Genomic DNA, 24,946 nt, shown 5'->3' with positions numbered 1-24,946 from the left:
AAACCCCATCTCTACTAAAAATACAAAATAAGCTGGGCATGGTACACATGCCTGTGGTCCCAGCTACTTGGGAGGATGAGGCAGGAGAACTGCTTGAATCCAGGAGGTGAAGGCTGTAGTGAGCCAAGATTGTGAAACTGCACTCCAGCCTGGGTGACAGAGAGAGACTCCATCTCAAAAAAAAAAAAAAAAAAAAAATATATATATATATATACACACACACACACACACACACACACACACACACATATATATATATTTGTCCTTATTTTCTTAACATTGTCTTTTCTCTGGCTTACTTCATTGTAAGAATACAGTACAGCATACATATAACATGCAAAATAAATAATCAAATATTTATGTTATAGGTAAGGCTTTCAGTCAACAGTAGGCTATTAAGTTTTGGGGGGGTCAAAAGTTCTATGTGGATTTTCAACTGTGCAGGGTTCCATGCCTCAAACCCTGGAGTTGTTCATGGGTCAAGTGGAGTAACACATTTGAAATCCCAAAGGCAAATAGCCAATAAGCTGTAGTAAGAGGTTCTAAGTATACTAATAATAAAATGGAAAACCATTATAGGGAAAGTCCACCTTGACCTTCCCAAATTAGTTGGGTGACCCTCCCCTTGCTCCGAGTGCTGCATTTATCTCAGGGTAGGGTAAGGGCCTCTTCCCTGGATAGGAAGCCTGGATAAACCCTCATCTCATCCCCAGTATGCGCGGCATCTAGCACAGGGGCCGGCAGTGCATGCTCCCTGAATGCTTCATGGACACATGGTCCCCTGCAGGGATGATGAGGGGCCTGCATCCACACAGGGCTCCAGCAGGCTACTGAAAGAGCTATGAAAGGACAGATTTCCAGCCCAAGGGAAGTCGGCAGGACTACATACGAGAGTGATTTGCTAGTAAAACGACCACAAATAATGGCATTCAGGAAAGAGAACTGCATTGACAAACGCGTAGTGAATTAAGGGAAACAGAGTCCTTGGCTTGTGAGACAGGTGCAGTGGTGAACAACAAAGTTCAGAGGCGGCAGCTATGGGCACACAGGAAGCCAGAGAGACTTTCAAATAAGGTCCAGGAAGTCATAAAGCACGGCATTGTAACTGCACTGGAAAGGCCGTTGTGGGAGTTTCCAAGTGTCCTTCACTCAACAATGGTGGAAAAAAGTAAGTCACTCAAGAAAGCTCAATAACCTTATCAATTTTGGGGGATTTTCATTTATTATATTAAGTTTAAACAGAAAGAATAAGCTAATGCTTTAGATCGTAATTTTCCTCTGTGTGAACATCATAACTCTTCAGGTAAAGATCTAGGTGACGCTCAGTGGAATTCCAGCTGGCACTGACCTCAGGGTCCCAGGGTGTGTATTTTACAAAGGCTGGTGACAAACTCCTCTCACTCTCCAACAAAGGGACAACCAGAAAATGTGCAATACCACTGTGCTGACAGCAGAAAATGGGGGCTGGACCTAAGTAAACCTCCAGATCGTTAAAGCAGCAGAAAAAGAAGACTGTGACGCAATCTTCACCCGGATACCAGAGACTCCATTTCTTCACAGACGTGAGGCGCTCAAACCTCCCAAGCTCTCCACAGAGGTCGATGCTCACTGGCTCAGTACAAAAAGCTGACTACATTTTCTTCTGACTTTGTAACTTACCTTAGTAGATGAATATTAATAACTGTATTAGGTAATATTTAAGAGAACACTTAATGTTTGGGAAAAAACCAGTCATGAACCAGGTGTGATATTCCATTACGGCTAACTGAAGGAATCAGACAACACGATACATCCTGTAACAGAGGGAAAGCAGTTGCTATACTGGGAGATAAGGCATTCACGGTAAGCTTAACTTAAAAATACTTAATTTAGCAAAACTTGCCAATACAACTATAGTCAACAGTCAGCTGCAACTTCTTTAGTAAACTCCCACTTGGATATTTTAACTCTCTGCCAAGTAAAATAATACACAGTTGATTTTCCTAAACAATATCCCACGACCATTGCTAAGAGGTCACTCTTAAATAAGTTTTCACACTTAATTCATGAGAATGACTATTCTGAGAAGTCTCTCTCGAAACTACAGGTTAATGAGCAACTATGGGGCTGTAAAGAGGCATCAGCTGACTGCACATCACAAAGCCGTTCAGAGGCATTTGGAGGGGATCAAACAAAACTCACGGAATCGAGGATATATGCAAATGAGATCCCAATGATGCTGAAACTATTCCAATCTGATTTTAAAGAATAATACTAGGCCAGTTAATTCTCTGAATCTGTACCAGATATAATTTCCTTCTGGACTTTAATCCTGCCGTCTTTCAGCTGTTTGGTTTGGATGATTAGAGCATGTTACGATACAGCTGAGGTCGAAATCATACGGGTCAAGACTCTGTGAAGTGAATTGGTAGCTTCATTCCATTCTCAATTATACCCTAATTCCAGAGTGCTGTCTCATAAACATACTATTTTGGGGGAATGGGGGTAGCTTCCTAAACTCCCTGTATTCAGCAATGCTCCATAAATTACCACTTTTGTGGCCAAAAAAATTATTTTAAAGGAGTAATTATTATTTTCTGTTTATAAAATTTCTGCCAGTTTCACATTTGGATTCTTTTTGTACCTGATGCTGGAAGATTTTCCAATAGCCTGGAATAATATACACTTATATTATGAATATAGATTAATAAATTAACATAAAGTATAATCTTTACCCTAACCTACAGCAATAACCTCCTTGCTGGTATTCCTGGAGAGATCTTAATGAAAATCTCACATGATTCTGTTGGTATCCTGTGGATATGGGTTACACTGTGTCCCCTCTTCCAATATGTTGAAGTCCTAACCCCCAGTGGCTCAGAATAGGGCCTTATTTGGAGACAAGGCCTTTACCGAGTTAGTGGAGTTAAAATGAGGTCATTAGGGTGGGACCTAATACAATATGACTGGGGCCCTTACATAAAGGGGAAACTTGGAGACAGACATACACACAGGAGAACGCAGCATGAGCATGAGGCTGGGCACCCACACACCACAGAGAGACGCCTGGAGCAGAACCTTCCCTCACAGCCCTCGGAACTAACCTGGCCAGTGCCTTGATTTTGGACTTCTGGCCTCCAGGACTGGGAGACAATGAAGTTCTGGGGCTGAAGCCACCCAGTGTGCAGTACATTGTTCTGGCAGCCCCAGGGAATTAACAGAATATCTGTCTAAAGATCTTGATGGCTCCCTGCCACCTGAAGCGAAGCTGGCCATCCACAGTCTGGGAGTAGCTCACAGACAGGTTTCGTTTGGCTTCGAGATTCTTTTTAAAATCTCAGCTAACAACAGGGAATGTTCAAAAATAAGTCCGGTTTTCTAGCTTCTCTTTGAACACTGGAAGGCTCCAGCCCCTCATTTCTACATGGCAAGGATTAGTCATGCTGTGATTTTCAAATGTTACTGAGTGTACATGCATGCACACACATGAACACATGCTTACTTAGCATTTGCCATCAGTAACAGCCCTCTCTTTCCTCTAAAAGGAGGCATTTGCAGCCCAGGAAATGATCCTGATCATCCACCTAAAATGTATAAACAGAAGAGAAAGAACAAAACAGCACGGAGTGCAGCAAACAGTGAACATAGCAAGCCTGAGACTGCCATGCTCAGAACAGGCTGCTTCTCGGGCTGACCTCAGCTGGCATTTGAGAGCGTCCATTTCAGGAGGGCTCCCAGCATTCCCAGGACAGGTAAGAGCAGCTCGCTATGCACACAGGTGTACAAACAAGGTGGTTTATGCTGAGCCTGCTTTCCCTCTGGGACTCTGGAATTTTGGTATGTGCTTAACAGAGGATGTCTGCGTGACCAACACAAACCTCAGGCGCTGAGTCTCTAATGGGCTTTGCTGGTGGACAACATCTTCGAAGTATAGTCATACGTCATTTAACAATGGGTACGTTCTGAAAAATGCTTCATTAGGCAATTCAATCCTTGTGGGAATACCATAGACTGCACTTACACAAAAGCAGGTGCTATGGCCTACTACAAACCAAGGCTGTGTGGTATGACCTATTGCTCCAAGGCTGCAAACCTGTACAGCATGTGACTGTACTGAATACTGTAGGTAACTGGAACACAAGGGTGAGTATTTGTGTATCTAAATATATCTAAACAAAGAAAAAGTACTGTAAAAATATGGTATTGAAGATAAAAATGGTCCACCTGTACAGGGCACTTACGGTAAATGGAGCTTGCAGGACTGGAAGTTGCTCTGGATGAGTGAGTGAATGTGAATCCTAGGGCATTACTGTACACTACTGTGGATTTGATAAATGCTGTACATTTAGGCTCTATTAAATTTATGAAAAAGATTTTCTGTAATAATAAATTAACCCTAGCTTACTGTAACTTTATAAACTTTAAAAAAATTTTAAACTTTGGACTCTTTTGTAATAATGCTTAGCTGAAAACACTATACAGTTGTACAAAAATATTTTCTCTCTTTATATCCTTATTCTACAAGCTATTTCATATTTAAGTTTTTTTTTTCTTCACTTTCTAAACTTTTTTGTTAAAAACTAAGACATCAACACACATCTGCCTAGACCTACACAGAGTGAGGATTATCAATATTGCTGTTTTCTGCCTCCACATCTTGCCCCACTCCCAGGTCTTCAGAGGCAGTAATACACACAAAGCAGTGGTCCAGAACACCTCCTGAGGACCTGCCTGAGGCTGTTTCACTGTTAACTTCTTTTTTTTTAAATAAGTAGAAGGGGTACACTCTAAAGTAACAATAAAAAGTATAGTATAGTAAACACATAAAACAGTTAACAGAGTCGCTTATTATCAAGTATCACATGTACCGTGCACATGCTAGACTTTTAAATGTCTGACAGCACAGGTTTGCTTACATCAGCATCGCCACAAACACCTGACGCCTAGGATGCACTAGCATGTTATGATGTCACTAAGCGATAGGAATTTCTGAGCTCCACTATAATCTTCTGGACAAATGTCATATATGTGGTCCATCGTTGACTGAAACACCATTATGTGGCACATGACCGTATTGTTACAACTCACTGCTGGGGGATCAAGTGTGACCTGTATCACTCCATTGGGAGAGGACTATTTTTCCTCCAGACTTTGCCCCACAGGCCCTCCCCTTTTTGCTGATTTTGCATTATACCCGGACATTATAATAAGTCATAGCTGTAGAACTACATGCTGGGTCCTGTGAGTCCTGCTAGTAAATGATCAAACCTGGGGTGGTCTTGGGGACTCCCAACACACACAGTATTTTACAAATGCCAGGCTGCACCCGATTAGTGAGTTTTTAAACAAATATACCAGATTATGAACAGCATTCTTTACTGAAATTTTTAAAAAATGAAACAGATGGAAAAGAATACATCTAGCAAGTTGAGGTATCTGTTTATGAAATCTTGGGCACTAAGTGTGCACTAAGATGAACATAATTTGCATTGCACTTGCCTTTAACTTTACTGAATTTGCATAAGCATGGCAACTCTTAGACTCCCTGTCACTAAGTTTAGGTAACTAGTGACTTGACCACCACTTATTATTTGCTAGCAATTGGAGGAACAACTGAATAAGATGTCTGGACTCATCACTGAATAGATGCCACCTGAATAACAGCTTTTGAATTCCTCAGAATCTATTAAAAGTGACCCATAAAAGAAGTCTTTCAGGGTCAGACTCAATTGATTCCACAGTCACTTCACCATCAGAGCACCAGATTCTGAGAAGGGATTTAGAGGCTGCAGTCAGGGGGTTGAATGGCAGGCGTCGGACAGCCATGCAGCAATGGCTGGGCCCTGCCAAGGACTCCTCAGGCTGAGACCCAACCCCACTTGGCATGACCAGTCATCCTGACAGGCTGATATTGATATAACAAGCACTCTTCTTAGAATGCATCACCTAGGGAGGTGGAGCACAACCGCCTGCTTAAGTGTGGGTTGTAGACAGTGACCTCATTCCAAGGATACACAGTACAGAAAGTGGAGAAAAAGAGTGGCTACAAAGCACAGAAACCTGACAAACACAACCTCAGCCAGGGATCAAGGTTATCATCAATAGTCATAAGTCATGTTGACCTTATGTACCTTTGACGTGATGTGATAAAAATGATGCTTTACCTTTGTTATCTTCCTCCAAAAAAACATATAATCCCAGTCGAATCATGAGAAAAACATCACACAAATCCCAAGTTAGGGACATTCTACAAAAAAAAAACTAGCCAGCACTCCTCAAAACTGTCAAGATCATCAAAAACAAGGAAAGCCTGAGAAACTATCACAGCCAAGAGGAGACTAGGGAGACACGACAACTAGATACAATATGGTGTCCCGGATGGGATCCTAAAGAAGAAAAGGGATGCTGGGTAAAAATTAAGTAAACTGGAGTAAAAATGAACTTCGGTTAATAATAATAATATATGGGCAGGTATGGTGGCTCACACCTGCAATCCTAGCACTCAGGGAGGCCGAAGAGGAAGAGTCACTTGAAGACAGAAGTTCAAAGCCAGACTGGGCAACGCAGCAAGGCCCAGTCTCTACAAAATATTTTTAAAAGTTAAGCGAGTATGAAGGTGCACGGCTGTAGGTCCAGCTACTCAGGAGGCTGCAGGGACAGGATCACTTGAGCACAGGAGTTTGAGGCTGCAGAGAGCCATGAATGGTGCCAATGCACTCTAGCCAGGGCAACAGAATGAGATCCATCTCAAAAATAATAGTTAGAATAATAATATATCAGTATCAGTTCATTAAGTGTAACAAACAGATCACACTAAGATACTAAATTATGTACATTATAACATACAATTTTATAATATTATAGATGTTAAAAACAAACGATGTGGGGTTTACAGGAACTCTGTTTTCTTCACAATTTTTATGTAAATCTAAAACTAATCTAAAACAAAAGTTTATTTAAAAAAATACATCTATGGAAATTAAATTATAACCCAGCAAACCTTTTGCAATGCAACTAAAGCTTAGAAATTCATAACTATAGATGCCTGTATTAAAGAAAAAAACTCAAATCAATAACCTAACTTTCCATATTAAGCAACTAGAAGAAGAGCAAACTGAAACTAAAGTAGAAGGAAGTAATCGAGATTGAAGTGGAAAGAAATGAAATAGAAATATTAAAACAAGAGAGAAAATCAATAAAACTGAAAGTTGATTCCTTGGAAAAAACAACAAAATTGAAAAAGCTGAAGGTAGACCAACCAAGAAAAAGAGAAATGGCTCAAATCAGTAAAATCAGAAGCAAAACAGAGGGCATTATAGACTTTACAGAAATAAAAAGAATTACAAAAGAATACTGTGGAACAACTGCATGACAACAAATTGGGTAATGCTGATGAAATGGACAAATTCCTAGAAAAACAAACTACTGCAATTGACTCAAGAAGAGATAACCTGAAAGATAACCTATAAGAAATAAGCAAGGAGACTGATTAGTAACGTAGAAACTTCCAAAAGAGAAAAACCCTGACCAACATGGCTTCAGTGGTAAATTCTACCAAACATTCAAATAAGAATACCAACCCTTGACAAACTCTTCAAAAAAAAAAAAAAAAAAAAAAAAAAAAAAGGAATATTTCTCATTTTGTTCTATGAGGCTAGTATTACCCTGATACCAAAACCAAAGATATCACAAGAAAACCATAGACCAAATTCCTTACAAATTTGGATGTAATTATCAACAAAAGACTAGCAAACTGAGTTCAGCAACATATAAAAAGAATTATACACTGTGACTAACTGGGAATTATCCCAGGAATGCAGGGTTAACATATTAATAGAACAAAAGATAAAAACTACACAATCAATCACGATAGATGCAGAAAAAGCATTTAACAGAATCTAATACCCTTTCAAAATAAAACACTACACAAATTAGGAATACAAGAAAACTTCCTCAATCTGATAAAGGACATCTACAAAAAACTCACAGCACACAGCACATTTAATGGAGAAGAATGGAAAGCTTCACACCTATTATCAATGACAAGACAAGGATGTGCACTCATGATACTTCTATTCAACACTGTACTAGAGGTACTAACTGTGGCAACTAGGCAAGAAAACGAAATAAAAGGCATTCCATAACGAACAGGAAGAAGTAAAACGATCTCTATTTGCAGGTGATCTTCCCATGTAACATTCTAAAGAATCTACTAAAAAAATTATTAGAATAAATGAATTCAGCAACGTGGCAGCGTACAAGATCTACAAAAATAAATTATATTTCTATAGTCTAGCAATAAACCACCAAAAATGAAATTAAGAAAACAATTGAGTTAATAACAGCATGAAAATAATTAAATACCTATGAATTTTTTTTTTTTTTCTTTTTTTGAGATGGAGTCTCACTCTGTCACCAGGCTGGAGTGCAATGGCACAATCTCAGCTCACTGAAATCTCTGCCACTGCAACCTCCGCCTCCTGTGTTCAAGCGACTCTCCTGCCTCAGCCTCCTGAGTAGCCGGGACTACAGGCCCATGTCACCACACCCAGCTAATTTTTGTGTGTTTAGTAGAGATGGGGTTTCACCATGTTGGCCAGGATGATCTCGATCTCTTGACCTCGTGACCCGCCCTCCTTGGCCTCCCAAACTGCTGGGATTACAGGTGTGAGCCACCGCGCCCAGTCCCTAGAAATAAATTTAACAAAAGAAATATAAGATTTGTATACTGAAAACTATAGAAAAATGTTGACAAAATGAAAGAAAATCTAAATAAATAGAAAGATATTCCATGTTAGAAGATATTTGAATGCTTAATACTAAGACCACAATACTTCCCAAACTGATCTACAATGTATCAATGCAATTCCTACTAAAATCCCAAAATTCTGGGGTGGTGGGTGCTAACAGAAATTGACAAGCTAATTCTAATGTTCATTGGGAAATGCAAGGATCACAGATGGCATGGCCAAAACAACATTGAGAGAGAAAAACACAGTTGGAAACTCATACTTTCTGATTTCAACTTCAAATCTATGGTAATCAAGACAGTGTAGTACTGATATAAGGATATACATAAAGATCAATGGAATAAAACTGAAAACCCAGAAATAAACTTTCATGTTTATGGTCAAGTGATTTGTGACAAGGGTGACAAGACAGTTCAATGGGGAAAGGATAAAGGCACTGGGACAACTGGATATCCAAATGCACAAGAATGAATGTGGACCCCTAACTCACAAAAACTAGCTCAAAATGAATGATGGACCTAAATATAAGAGCTAAATTTATAAAACTCCTAAAGGAAGATATAGGGGTAAATCATCATGATCATGGGTTATGCAATGATTCTTAGATAAGCACAAGTGACAAAAGAAATACATTGGGCTTCGTGAAAATAAAAACCTAAGTTCCAAAATATACCATCACAAAAAAGAAAGGACAAAACAGACGAGAAAATGTGTGTGAATCATATACCTGACAAAGGACTTGTATCCAAAACATATAAAGAACTCCTGCAACTCAACAACCAAAAGACAAACCCATTTTTTAAATGGGCAAAGAATGTAAATAGATACCTCTCCAAAGAAAACATACAAGTGGTCAATAAACACATGCAAAGATGCTCAACCGTCATTAATCCTCAGGGAAATGCAAATAAAAACAATGAGCTAACCCTTCAAACCCACTAGAATGGCTAACATGAAAAAGACAGACACTAACAAGCATTCATAAGGATGTGACGTGGAGAAACTGAAAATCTCATTATGTTGCCAAAGGAAATCTGAAATTGTGCAGTCACTTTGAAAAACAGTCAATCTGCTGTTCCTCAAAACAGTTACCATACGACCCAGCAATTCTACTTCTAGAGATATACCAAGAGAAATGAAGACATATGCCCACATATAAACTGTATCAGTTCATTTTCATGCTGCTGATAAAGACATACCTGAGACTGGGCAATCTACAGAAGAAAGAAGGTTTAATTGAACTTATGGTTCCACATGGCTGGGGAAGTCTCACAATCACGGCAGAAGTCAAGGAGGAGCAAGTCACGTCTTACACGGATGGCAGCAGGCAAAGAGAGAATGACAGCCAGGCGAAAGGTGCTTCCCCTTATCAAACCATCAGATCTCATAAGGCTTATTCACTACCATGAGAACAGTATGGGGGAAACTGGTGCCATGATTCAATTATCTCCCACCAGGTCTCTCCCACAACAATGGGAATTATGGGAGACACAATTCAAGACGAGATTTTGGTGGGGACACAGCCAAACCATATCATTCCACCCCTGGCCCCTCCCAAATCTCACGTCCTCACATTTCAAAACCAATCATGCCTTCCTAACAGTCCCTCATTTCAGCATTAACTCAAAAATCCACAGCCCAAAGTCTCATCTGAGACAAGGCAAGTCCCTTCCACCTATGAGCCTGAAAAATCAAAAGCAAGCTAGTTACTTCCTAGATACAATGGGGGTACAGGTAATGGGTAAATACAGCCATTCCAAAGGGGAGAAATTGGCCAAAACAAAGAAGTTACAGGGCCCAAGCAAGCCTGAAATCCACCAGGGCAGTCAAATTTTAAAGCTCTAAAATGATCTCCTTTGACTCCAGGTCATGCTGATCCAAAAGGTGGGTTCCCATGGTCTTGGGCAGCTCCACCCCTGTGGTTTTACAAGGAATAGCTCCCGTCCTGGCTGCTTTCACAGGCTGGTGTTGAGTGTCTGCAATTTTTCCAGGTGCATGGTACAAGCTGCTGGTGGATCTACCATTCTGGGGTAGCTCTTCTCACAGCTCCACTAGGCAGTGCCCCAGCAGGGACTCTGTGTGAGGGCTCTGACCCGACATTTCCCTTCCACATAGTCCTAGCAGAGGTTCTCCACGAAGGCCCCGCCCCTGAAGCAAACTTTTGCCTGGGCATCCAGGCATTTCCATACATCTGAAATCTAGGCAAACCTCAATTCTTGACTTCTGGACACCCACAGGCTCAATGCCACACAGAAGCTGCCAAGGCTTGGGCTTCCACCCTCTGAAGCAACAGCCTGAGCTGTGCCTTGGCCCCTTTTAGTTATAACTGGAGTGGCTGGGACACAGGGCAGCAAGTGCCTAGACTGCACACAGCACAGGAACCCTGGGCCTAGTCTACGAAACCATTTTCTCCAAGACCTCCAGTCCTGAGATGGCAGGGGTTGCCCTGAAGACCTCTAACATGCCCTGGAGACATTTTCCCCATTGTCTTGGGGATTAACATTCTCTCCTGCAAATTTCTGCAGTCTGCATGAATTTCTCCTCAGATAATGGGTGTTTCTTCTCTATCAGACCGTCAGGCTGCAAATTTTGTGAACTTTTATGCTCTGCTTCCCTTATAAAACTGAATGCCTTTAACAGCACCCAGGTCACCTCTTGAATGCTTTGCTGCTTAGAAATTTCTTCCACCAGATACCCTAAATCATCTCTCTCAAGTTCAAAGTTCCACAAATCTCTATTGCAGGGGCAAAATGCCACCAGTTTCTTTGATAAAACAACAAGAGTCACCTTTGCTCCAGTTCCCCAGTTCCTCATCTCTATCTGAGGCCACCTTAGCCTGAACCTTATTTTCCATATCACTATCACTACTTTGGGCAAAGCCATTCAACAAGTCTCTAGGAAGTTCCAAATTTTCCCACATTTTCCTGTGTTCTTCTGAGCCTTTCAAACTGTTCCAATCTCTGCCTGTTACCAAGTTCTAAAGTCACTTACATATTTTTGGGTATCTTCAGCAGCACCCCACTCTACCCGTACCAATTTACTGTATCAGTCCGTTTTCACACTGATGATAAAGACATACCCGAGACTGGGAAAAAAAGAGGTTTAATTGGACTTACAATTCCACATGGCTGGGGAGGCCTCAGAATCATGGCGGAGGGTGAAAGGCACTTCTCACATGGTGCCAGCAAGAGAAAATAAGGAGGAGGCAAAAACAGAAACCCCTGATAAACCCAACAGATCTCGTAAGACTTATTCGTTACCACGAGAACAGTATGGGGGAAACTGCTGCCATGTTTCAGTTATCTCCCACCAGGTCCTTCCCACAATAATGGGAGTTATGGGACATACAATTCAAGATGACATTTGGGTGGCAACACAGCCAAACTACATCACAAACTTATACAAATCTTACCACAAACTTAGGTTCACAGCAGCAGTATTCATAATAGCCACAAAGTAGAAACAAGTTAAATGTCCACCAACTGATGAATGAGTAAACAAAATAAAGTACAGCCACCCTCAGCATCTGTGGAAGGTTGGTTCCAGGGCCCCCTGCAGATACTGAAATCTGAGGATGCTCAAGTCCCTGAAATAAAATGGCATAGTCATTTTCGTATAACCTGTGCATATATCATCTTGCATATCTCTACATGACTTATAATGCCTAATACAATGTAAATGCTAGGTAAATCGTTGTTACACTGTTTTGTTTAGGGAATAATGACAAGAAGAAAAAGTCTGTACATGTTCAGCACAGATACAACCATCACAGGCCTAACCACATTTTCAATTTGCAGTTGGTTGAACCTTCAGGTGCAAAACCCTTATACAAGGAGGGCCAACACTCACTCTCTCTCATACATATACATATACATATACATATACATATACATATACAGAGAGTGCCGAAAGCCTGTGGGTTGTGACCAACTCAGCATTCCACTGGAGGTTATATGATCAAATAGCAAAATGTTCACCATGAATGCAGGATGTGGGCAAACTCACAACTGTGCCTGCCACCAGAAGGTTTGCTGATGGCAATAACTCCCTGGCACCGTGCTCCCTGAGGTTATCTACTGGAACATCTGGAGACTACTGTTCAGAGAATGCAGCTGTGCAGGCCTGCACTAAGTCAAGCAGCTGACTGACAAACACCCCCTTCTCCCTATCTCCTTTACTCAATAAATACTATAAATATTATACTACAAATACTATACTCAATAAAGGGCTAAAGAAGCTCAGGGTCCTTGTTCACTAAAAGCAAGGAGGCCCCTGACCCCGTCTTCCAAATACATTCTTTTGTCTTTGTCTTATTCTTGCGTTCGTCCTCCTTTGTTCACTCCAACAGGGATTGGGGCTGTGGCATATATATATATATAGTCATATATATGTCTCATAGTCATAGTCATATATATGTCTCAGTCATATATGTCATATATATGTCTCATAGTCATATATAGTCTCATATATATATGTATCTCCATTCAATGGAATATTATTTGCAATAAAGGACATACTATACATGCTACAACATGGATGAATCCCGAAAATATATGCTAAGTAAAAGAAGCCAGTCATGAACTATCATATGAGATACTATTTATATGAAATGTTCAGAATAGGCAAATGACACAGAAATTTGATTAGTGGTTTCCTGGGCCTGGGTGGAGACTAAGAATGCGGAGTGAATGCCAAAGGGTAAGGGGTTTCTCTATGGGGTGAAGGGAATATTCTGAAACTAGGTTGGAGTGATGGTTGTACAACGTATTAAAACCCACTGAAATGCTCACTTTAAATGGCTGAATTGTAATGGTATATAAAATATGTATCAATAAAGCTATTAAAAATTAGGGAATAAAGAAAGGGACCGCACCCCCTCTTGTCTGGTCAGCTGTCACTTTGCCACCTCCATCTCTTCTTGGTCCCCCTTCCCTTATGCCTGAATCCTCCCATCAATCACCAACTTCCTCTTTCTCCCTCTTCTATTGCTGTGGTTCTGCAGACAGAACTAACCTCACATGGAATGCTCAATCAAGGTTCAGCTGAGTGATGTCCCTGAAACTGAAAAGTTTGCCTCTGTCCCTTCAGAAAGCTTAAGCAGGGCCGGGTGTGGTGGCACATGCCTGTAATCCCAAAATTTTGGGAGGCTGAGATGGGCAGATCACTTGAGGTCAGGAGTGACCAGCCTGGCCAACATGGTGAAACCCCCATCTCTACTAAAAATCTAAAAAACTTAGCAGGGCATGGTGGCGCAAGCCTGCAATCCCAGCTACTCAGAAGGCTGAGGCAGGAGAATCGTTTGAACCCAGGAGGTGGAGGGTGCAGTGAGCTGAGATTGTGCTACTGTACTCCAGCCTGAGCAACAAAGTGAGACTCCATCTCAAAAAAAAAAAAAAAAAAAAAAAAAAAGCTTAAGCAATGAAATGACAGAATATGTGTCAAATGTTCTAAAGCTACTGGGGCAGGGGACGATAATGAATAGGTATTAAATGCTACTTATGTTTCAGGCACATCACTACCATGTACTTCAGCCAGTAGGCAGTTATTCCTGTGCTCACTACATGTTCAACAAATACTTACTGAGCATTTATTATAAGCTGGGCTGCGTTCCAGATGTTGGTCATATTGTAGTGAACCAAATGGACAAAAAGACAAAACATTTCTTACTCATGGGGCTTACTGACAAAACAATAAAATTAATGACTTCAACCTAAAGCATGCTGACAGGTGATAAGCACGTGGAGAAAAAGCAGGAAGTGATGAGCAGGGAGTGCGGTGCAGGAGGGAGGCTGCAACTTCAGATATGGTAGCCAGGCAACAGCTCCCTGATGTACCCTTTGAGCAAAGATGAGGAGGAGGAGGGCAGGACGCATCTCAAGCACGCCTGGGTCAGAGGGGGCTGGGTGCCAAGGGGGCTGGGTGCAGAAGTCCCGAGGCAGGTGTGTGTCTGGTACTTTCAGGGAACAAAGTGGCTGCAGCATGACACTGAGGAGAGTGGAGGCAGCGGGACAGAGAGGAAAGGGAGGCTTAATCTTGCTGAGCCCCGTCAGTCACGTAAGGGCTTTGTGTTTTCCTCTGAGGAAGATGGGAACCACTATAGGTTCTGAATACAGGAGAGTGCAAAGTGAGAAAAAAGAGCAGGACCAAGCTCCTTCAGCTCTGGGTCATGACTGATTTTTCTACACATGAACATCTGACCCCAAAGGAACTGGGGCCTCCAAAATTGAAAGAGGAGACTGAGTTAGAGGGTGTGTGGCCTTAAATGGAGAGGCGATGAAGCTAGGGTGGGAAAAGCTATTCATACTGTCCTGTCACATCCCATCGGAAGCAAGAAAGCCGACCTGCACATTAAGACCCCAGAGTCACAGCAGCGCGCAAAGGTGAGAGAAGCAGCCAGAAGGAAGAGAAACCTGCAGTGGGCCTCATTCTACAGACTGATGTCCTTCCAGACCTACAGGACAAGGGATATGTGGGACCTGCCTGGCCCTTCCAATATCTCCTTCTGCCTTGGCCTCTGGCTTTCTCATCCTTCCAACAGAAGATCCCAGTTCAAACAGGCGGTGAGCTTTTCGTGTTGTCAAGGTACCACCTGGGACTAAAGTGGGTGCTATGCATGGTTCTCAGTATCAGCCAGCTTGGGTGACTCCTGAAGAAGGGCAGGGGCTCGTGGAGGGGCAGCTGGATGCCAAGACCTTTCTGCCCACCTCACCGCAGGTCTGGCTTCCCCCAGCTGCTGCGGGAACACCACAAAGGCCTCTACATAACTCAGCAAGGTGCAAATCAATGACCTCGCTCCCTTTCGAATTTCCTCATGTGGCAGTATCCATAGGAGAGCTTTCAGCATATTCTACAAGGCTAAAAAATACACTTAGTGATCCTAAGTTATTGTTGTGAAATATTTGCTTTGGGTGAAGTAGGTTTGGGTGTCTGAAGGGTCTGCAGGCTCTCTGTCCACAGCAGGCTGCAGTCCTACTCTGTGTGGGAAGCAGGGCCAGGACTAACTGCTCTTCCTCCCCCATCGCCTCCTGAGCAGCATGCCAAGATGCCCAGTGAAAATAAGAGGTTAATGAATGCATCTCTGTCAACTCTAGGCCAGATCTGTCCTGAATGACTATTTCTAACTCTAGGGAACACGAGGAGGGAAGAACAATCCTACAAGAGTCTTGCTCAAGGCACACATCTCTATGCCCTCTGCCCACAAGCATGCAGCTGGGCTGAGCCTTGGCAGACAGCAGTGACCAGGGGATAGGCTGCAGGGCTGCACCCACCACGAAGGCCTCCGAGGCTGCTCCTCTCCAGCTGCAACCAACAAGACCCCCATGCAAACTGGCATCCTGGCCAACACCAGTCTATTTCATAGGACAAATGAAGATTTCAATAGTTATAATTATTCACAAGAAAAGTGCCAGTCCTACACTACTCCAAAGAAATGAACTCATCAGCCGTGTCATCTCTGGTGAGTGATGTAGAGGGCAGCGAGGGATGCCTGTTAGATGTTCTCTCAAGGCAGACAGTGGGTGAGCTGTGGGGTTTAAATGCTGGCCCTGTCCTCCACAGGACATGAACATCCTTCAAGCTAAATAATAACCCCGACCAGGAGGGCACTATCATTCACAGCCAGGCCATATTTTTCTCAGGAATTAAAGGTAGAAAAAATCCCCACCCCCTTCCATCTACAGCAACTTCAAAATAAACCCTTCCTCATGGCATGTAGTCCAGTACTAATTTTATCTATGGTTTCATCTGTTTTTCTTACTCGTCTTTTCCCTTCACTCAATTTCCCTACATAAAAATCTCAACCCTGTTGCCCTGTTGTGTGTTTTGGTTAGAAGTTGAAATCCCTTTGAGGAACAAAGCTGGGCAATACATACATTTCTCAATTATGACATAGGAACCTGCAATCATTCCTAATCATCTAATGATTATTTGATTTTTCTATTATCCTTCAGGCTGCGAGTTCAATGAGAAGAATGAACAAATGGATGAACAGATGAATGAATGAGCAAACAAGCCAACAGGGTTTCTGTTCAGTTAGCCTCAGAGCACACAGCTCTTCATGTGGCAGAGACACAAAGAGTCCTTCGGTCACCTGTAAGGCTTCTACTAGACAACTGTCTCTTCTCAGAAACTACAGGAAATGGTATTCTGATCTCCAGGATAGCTCATGCACAGGTAAACCTAATTTCTCATCTAAGTTACACACAATGTAAAAGGTCAGTGACAAAAAGGGTTCCACTGTTAAATCTATTTTCCAAGTGAGATTTGACCTAAATAGTGTATAACATTTTAAGAATCCAAGAATACTTTTTCTTTTGAGACAGGGTCTCACTCTGCCCCTCAGTCTGGAGTGCAGTGGCATGATCACGGCTCACTGCAGCCTGACCTCCTGGGCTTAAGTGATCCTTTCACCTCAGCCTCCCAAGTAGCTGGGACCACAGGCACGTGCCACCATGCCCAGCTGACTTTTAAGTTTTGTACAGTTGGGGTTTCACTATGTTGTCCAGACCGATCTCAAACTCCTGGGCTCAAGCGATCCTCCCGCCTTGGCCTCCTAAAGTGCTGAAATTACTGATGTGAGCCATGGAGCCCAGCCATAAAAATAAATTTTTATTTTTTCTTGAGTCTTAAAATATACATTACCTCCATACTGTCTCTGAATATCCTGCAGACATATTTACTCAAAAGTCACAGAACAGAAGCTAAGAATATACACACTCCTTCCTAGACAAGTGTTCATGTAAGATGAATGTTTATTCATCATATCTTACTAATATTATTACAATCTTTGTAGGGAATCAACACCAGGAAACCTAGACGTTTATAGGGAGTACCTTGGCCATTTGATCACTCCCTTAGTCCTACTGTTTTACTTACCTGCATTTTTAATTTCAGCATTTATTGGATTTGAATGTGATTTCACAAATGACTTTAGGTGGGGGCTACGGAACAATCTTCACACCCTCTTCTGGGATATCTATCCTCTATTCTCCCAGGAGAATGACAACACTGAAGCTTATGCCACAGTGTCCACAGGGTAACCTGGTGAGGATTCCCTGCTCAAACCCCACTCCGCTGAGTGACAGGAATGGGCCCTGAACCACCCCGGCTGGGGATGGGTGTGGCCCTCCTGAGGGCACTTACCAGGGTGACGATGGCACATTCAGCCGTCAGCTGAGCAGCACTGAACAGTGTCCGAACGAACCGGTAAATCTGCTTCTGCTCTGGGTTGTGTTTGTCATAATCTGGTGGCACTTCGGATTTCTGGGGAAGAAAATATTTTCAGATGACTGCTCTCCCGATCAGAGCAAGAAAGAATTAAATCATCTCATGAAACACAAGGAGGAGGAGATTACCGAAAGAGGGTGAAGGTTTTCATCAAAAATATCTAAGAGCATCCTTCCATCTGGGTCCCTGGTAGGGAAAACAATAGAAAATGAAACTTACTTTCTGCAAGAATGTCATTCAAATAAAACAAAAATACATTTTAATTCAACGACTTTTTTTTTTTTTTTTTTTTTTTTGATACGGAGTCTCACTCTGGTCCAGGCTGGAGTGCAGCAGTGCCACCTCAGCTCACTGCAACCTCCACCTCCTGGGTTCAAGCGATTCTCCTGCCTTAGCCTTCCAAGTAGCTAGGATTACAGGTGCCTGCCACCATGCCCGGCTAATCTTTTTTTTTTTTGCATTTTTAGTAGAGACAAGGTTTCACCATGTTGGCCAGGCTGGTCTCGAACTCCTGACCTCAAGAGACCTACCTGCTTTGGCCTCTCAAAGTTCTGGGATTACAGGTGTGAGCCACTGTACCCAGTCAATTCGACTATTTCAGGAAACACAAGTCAGTGCTAAATTGTTATTCATGAATAATGATTTTTCTTGGGTGCAATACTTAATCACTTTTGATTAAAATAGCCCAAAGAAATAAACGTTATAAACCACACTTAGCTAAATTAAGTAAAAATTTAATTTTAATGCTCTGAGTTTTCAAATGAACCAAATCTAGGCAAATGACTTAAATATGACATCTTATTTCCAAGCAAAGGTTAATGGATCTGCTTAAGCCATTACCATATTGTGGGTGATAGGAAAGAAGTGCCAGGGTAAGAATGAATACTCAATGTATCCTAGAGATCAGTCTTATTATTCACAACATGTAACGTCATTACTTCATTAAGTTTCACAATTTTACACTGAAAAACAAGAGGTGACAGATAAAAAGTCTTTAGTCAATAACCTGTAAGTGAATAGTTGGCTATTAACAGGCTGGTACGTGCACAGAACCACTTAACAAGGTAGCTTTCACTGTGAACACAGTGCCATGGGCCGCTGGGCTTTGTGGGGACCCTCTGTACCTCACCAGTGACAGCTCTGCTTTCATCTGTTACATGAAATTTAAGTTTTGCCTAAAAAATTTTCTGTAAAAAACCAAACTTGGAAACAACAACTTTTGGCTAACTGCGTGTAATTTCCATAGTCTCTGCTTCAGTACTTCAGAAGGCTACAGACCTGTCCCTAACATACACTCATCATTGCAAACATTACAATATCTGCTTTAGAAATTTAACATCTGTGTAAAAATAAAAGAGAAAGAGCTTAACAAAACAGCTCAATTTTCATTCCTACATTTGCACAACAGCAATTATTATTATTATTATTTTTTGAGACGGAATCTCGCTCTGTCACCAGGCTGGAGTGCAGTGGCGCAATCTCAGCTCACTGCAATCTCCACCTCCCAGGTTCAAGCGATTCTCCTACCTCAGTCTCCTTGTAGAGGCTGCCTCAATATCCCCTGTAGCTGGGATTATGAGTGCATGCCACCACGCCCAGCCAATTTTTGTACTTTTAGTAGAGACGGAGTTTCACCACGTTGGCCAGGATGGTCTCCATCTCCAGATCTTGTGATCGGCTTGCCTCGGCCTCCCAAAGTGCTGGCATTACAGGCACGAGCCACCGCGCTTGGTCACAGCAATTATTTTTAAAGCTCTAGGCATTCACACCTGTGCTCATTTACATTTGCCTGTATGAACACAGGCAGCAGAGACACAGATCAATCCAAACGAAAGAAAGGTTCAACCCAGCAGGGAGTCTGTGAGCAAAAAGCAGCTTCTGGGTGCACGTGGCTACACTCTGACACCAACCCTGGCTACAAAGAATCAGCGGATTCCCTCATTTTATTTACTGAGTTTTCAAATAAACCAAATCTTGAATCTCTATGAGGCATTCAAGATGCTACACAAGAGACAGAGCCTGGCCCAGGACCCCATTCCTCAGCAGTTGAGACCCATTCAATTTTGCTGAAGAACGAGGGCCCCTGAAAGCATCCAGTACTCTAGAGAAACATTCGCCTGAAGTAATTTTTAAAATGAGAACAGAGTCTAAAAATACAAATGAGAGTTAAGAGCTCAAGCTAAGAAGACTCAGGAAAGGGAATTCTGGAGAATCCTCTGAGAAGCAGACTGTTTCCTAATTTGCACTAAAACCTATGTGTCCCAGCTGAACAGCACCACACCACCTTTATCAAGCTAACAGGTCTATCACCAGCACCAAAGGCCAGCCTAGCATGACAGCGAGGAGCAGGCGTGCAGACGGGCATGCCTCCTCATATCTAGAGACATGCAGGTGGCAATCTGTATATTAATCATGCTTGTTTACAATGCTCAATTTTTCAGTTAGACTTTCTCTACTTCCACTCACTTACTTTTGGTGCAATTTATCACCATTAATCTAGGAGAGCAATATGATTAGTGGTCTGAGTGCTAGATTGCATTCATTTCCCAATTCCCCAATTTACTAGTTGTATCATCTTAGTCAAATTAATCTCTCTGTGCCTCTAATTTCTTTATCTGTAAAATGAAGATACCAGCATCACCTTAAGGAGTTGTTATTAAAGCATGTAAAGAACTGACCAGAGGAGTCAGAGTAGGCAATTCACAAAGCCAACTCTTACTATTATCAGCTCTGGCTACATTCACTTCAGGATCCATCAAGTTTAAGTACTAAGAAATAGAGATTCTAATGCAAAATTGTCTTGAAAGCACAACTGAGCTTCATCAATGGAATTACACTGTTTCTTAAGCTTTACAGATTTAAAAAGTTTGAACTAGTATAGAAATAGGCAACAAAATCTACACTTTCATTGATAACATTACTCTAATTCAAGATTTAGGGTTCTGAAGTTGTATTGTTTAGTAAGTTCTTAAATCCAAAATTCTCAAGCACCATAAAGAACCATGAATCACAATTACAGTATGGAAATAGATGATCACAGAGAATTCCTTTCTAGGTGTCTCCTTCTGGATATTCGTGTTTTCTCCAATACTGTTCATTAGAAGCTGTCATCCAACCTCCCTTGCACTGACTAACCACGCTTTGTAAACAGATACAAGGTGTGGGGCTCCCACCGGCTGAGCTCTGCACTTAGCATGTGGTGGCTCTGCTTGTTCCCAAACTAGTTCACACCAGCTGCACCCAGCAGACTCATGTAACATACATGACTGTCACACTATGCATGAAATATGACTACCATGAGAGTGGCTATGTCCTCATGAAAACTAAGGAGGATGCTTTGGAAAAGATCCGATAAAAGGAAATCACTAAAAATAAATTTGCTGTAGATTAGGTGTGGTCAAAACTGGAAAGATTTTATACTCATCTGTTATGGAATGTCCTCAAGCTTTCTCACTACTGACAAAAAAAAAAATTGGAAAGGATGAATTAATTATAGCTGTGGCTTATGAAAGAAAGAAATTTTGGTTCTCCAATCAATGTCCTGTGCTTGAAGCAAATGTCTTGAAGCTGCATTTTTAAAAAATTGGCAAATGAATGCATTCTTAAATGTTTTATGTTGAAATAAAATGTATAAGGTAGATTTTTTTTCACTCCATTTTTAACTGACTTTTAAAATTAACCAACTATTGCCAGATACACTTACATCAGAGAGGGCTTCTACATTAAAATAGTTTATGCCTGCTAAATTTACACCAAAATTGCCTTTAGTGAATTCAAACTATAAATTAAACGTTTTTTCATGTTAAAGTTGCACCCAGTGAACTTTTAAAATGACATTTTACAAAAGACAGAATGTTTAAATAAATTTTACAGAAAGTAAAGAACAAAAAGGAAGCCAAACATCGTTGAGAAGCTTTGTCTGTTTTGCTGGTTTCAACCACACTCATTTGGTTTCCTCTGATTCGAAAGCAGTTCAGCACTTACCTGGGAAGTTTTAGTAAATTATACTACCTTTAGAAATTCTATGAAAATATGAGTTAAGAATGTGTAATTCAAAGGTTTAGGCAACTAAAATATGAAAAAAATAGGAGCAACATAATAGAAGATAATGTATGATGCTTTTAGCACACAACCATCCACATACCTGTTTTTGATGTGATAATATATTGCAAGAGCGACACTGTGAAAATAAAATGCAGAGGTTCAGTGTCCATGAGCATATTCAAGACCTTACACATTACCTGGCCACAGTCTGAACATAAATATTTAAACAGAAGTCAAAGCCTAACAATCTTTCTGAATGGTCTCATTTCATTCACAATACTGATCAGGAAAATGTCCTCTTCTGAGTAAATCAATCTGGCACTCATTCCCAGGAATAATATTACATCTCTTCTAGAAACAAAAGAACTTCAAGTGATAGTTAGAAGCAAACTGCTCTTTCTATTCAGAGATTTTCAGCTTTTCTCACTTGTATTTAAAAAAAAAAAACACTATGTAAAACATTGGTGGTATAAAGAAAACACCTTTAGAAATCTCCAACTCATAACCTACTAGTTTAGAAAATTCATGGTTTCTTTATAACTACCAGAAAAATGTGAATGTCACCCAAGAAGTTTGCTATTTTTCCCTTAATAACCTCTGGGCAATCTGCTCAAGTTATTCATTCATTTGCTGAAATGGTACTGTAACTTTTATTTGCAGCACTACTTAAAATTTTATTTTACATTTTAAAAGGTCTGAATTTAATGAACAACTACATTCCCTTTCTCTGAACTTCTTTTCTAAAATAATTTTTTTTCTGACAAGAAAATATATTCATTATAGAAATTTTGGAGAACATATTTAGAAAATACAACTATTAGCTTAAGATATATAGCTTTCTATAAATCATGTAAGGAGACAGGTTTGCATCCTGCTTTTAACTTTTGTCATGTTAACATTTTTTTATCATTAAAAACATGATTTTAAATGGCTGATTATATTCCTTCATATGGTTGTCGAAAACTTAACTATTCCCCACTACTGAACATTTAGGTTGTTTATAATACTTTGCAATTATAATTAACACCATAATGAACATCCCAATATTTGTGCAATATACAACTATATTATTTCCATAAGGATACATCCTATAATTGGAATCACTTGACCTCAAGTCATTAACAATGATAAGGCTCTCAACACATATTGCCAAACATCTTTGCAGAAAGTCTACACCAGTGGACTCCCCAGCAGCGTCTGTTTCGACTCGCACTCACTGACACTGACCTGAATCTTTTGACCAAGTGGTCTCCCAACTGGACAGCTGGAAAAAAAAAAAGTTTTCCTTTTTCTACCTGGGTTTCTTTAAACTCCTATCAAGTTGGCAGGGTTATTCATGTTCTGGACAATTTTTTAAACTTTCCTCTTTCAAAATCTGTCTAGATACTTCCACTATTTTTGTTTTACATTAAAATTTATTGAGGAGGCCAAAAATTATTTTTAAGCTTCTAAGAACATAGGTAACTGTTTGCAGCAGACAGTGTTCTGATCCTCTCAGGGTACTGACTTGGCCCAAACATTTCCGCTTACTCAGCCACAATGGCTTAGAGACATGAGCATGCACCTTGGATTCCAAAGCACTCAGATGTTCCCCGTGACTTAACACGACAGTAGCTAATCTCACTCTCTTATATTATTCTAAACCTCTCTCTTTCCAGAGCTCTTCATTTAAATGACTTCGGCCTAGTGTTGAAAGTACTCATGAGCAAATAAGTGCTAATACATCCTTTTTCTTCTAACATCTTGAAAAGCATTGAAGCTGACGAAGAAACTGTAATTGGGGTAAAAGGGCTTCAGAATTTATAAAAAGTAATAAGGTTTTCAAAGTGTTTTCACATATGTTAATAGTCCTGTAAGAAAAAAATAGATGCTATTGATTCTATTTTATACATGGGAAAAACTCAGGTTCAGACGGTAGCTGTCAGGATTTCTGGCTTGTATAAGGCTGTGTGCCCTTCCGTTTTGACCATGTAGCCTCTGGGAAAGGGAGGAATTAAGTTTTATTCATTTACTAGTCATGCTGTGATGACTGTTCTTCTAATCTAATGTTACATTTCAATGAAATGTTTCACATGATTAATGTCTTTGAGAAGGAAGATGTTCCTGCTTCCCCTGTGAGGGAGCATACAGCAGTAGAAATATCACTAGACTGAAGCCACATCAACCTGGGTTCTGAACCTGGATCCTTCCTCTTTATTAGTGCTAATTCACCTCTCAGAGCTTTCATTTCCTCATTTATAAAATTAGAACAATACAACCCACATCATGGAGTTGTAATTATGATCAAATAAAAAAAGTATATAAAAGCATGATCTTACATTAACTTTTAAAAGAAAAGTTACTATTTTTTCTTGAGTGCTTAACAAGCCAATTTTAATTTAAAAATTTTAAAATGTAATATGCATTAAAATTAACTTTTTGGTATATAGTTTATTAATTTTAACACACAGATTTAAATAACTACTCCCACAATCAGAATATGGAATTAGAATCACCAACCTGATTCCTCCTATCCCCACCCTGGTAATTACTGATCTGTTGCCATTGCTGTGGTTTTTCCTATTTCCAGAATGTCATATAAATTCATTCATTTATTAAAGACTTTTGAAAACTGGATTTTAAACTTAACATAAAGCTTTCAAAATTTGTCCATGTTGTTGTGTATATCAATTCCCCATTCCTTTATGTTGCTGAATATATTCCATTTTATTTTTGAACTATAGTTTATTTATTTATTTATTTATTTTTATTATACTTTAAGTTCTAGGGTACATGTGCATAACGTGCAGGTTTGTTACATATGTATACTTGTGCCATGTTGGTGTGCTGCACCCATCAACTCGTCAGCACCCATCAATTCATCATTTATATCAGGTATAACTCCCAATGCAATCTCTCCCGCCCCCCAACATGATAGGCCCCGGTGTGTGATGTTCCCCTTCCCGAGT

At 40.6% G+C, this 24,946-nt stretch overlaps 1 protein-coding gene across 8 annotated transcripts in view; it reads right to left on the bottom strand.

The window, feature by feature from the left end:
• The window catches only part of CCNY (cyclin Y), a 322,018-nt gene that overhangs the window by 24,813 nt on the left and 272,259 nt on the right, over nt 1–24,946 (bottom strand). For all 8 annotated transcript variants that reach the window (XM_017848398.1, XM_017848399.1, XM_017848394.1 and 5 more), the window contains 3 exons: nt 22,099–22,134; nt 18,083–18,140; nt 17,871–17,990 (listed from right to left, as the gene is read on the bottom strand). In XM_017848398.1, coding sequence (XP_017703887.1) covers nt 17,871–17,990; nt 18,083–18,140; nt 22,099–22,134 — 214 coding nt within the window. The remainder of the gene's footprint in view (nt 1–17,870; nt 17,991–18,082; nt 18,141–22,098; nt 22,135–24,946) is intronic.

Source organism: Rhinopithecus bieti, unplaced genomic scaffold (assembly GCF_001698545.2).
Source record: "Rhinopithecus bieti isolate Rb0 unplaced genomic scaffold, ASM169854v2 scaffold_30965, whole genome shotgun sequence".
Classification (NCBI taxonomy): Eukaryota; Metazoa; Chordata; class Mammalia; order Primates; family Cercopithecidae; genus Rhinopithecus; species Rhinopithecus bieti.
This window is presented reverse-complemented; position numbering and strand designations above follow the sequence as displayed.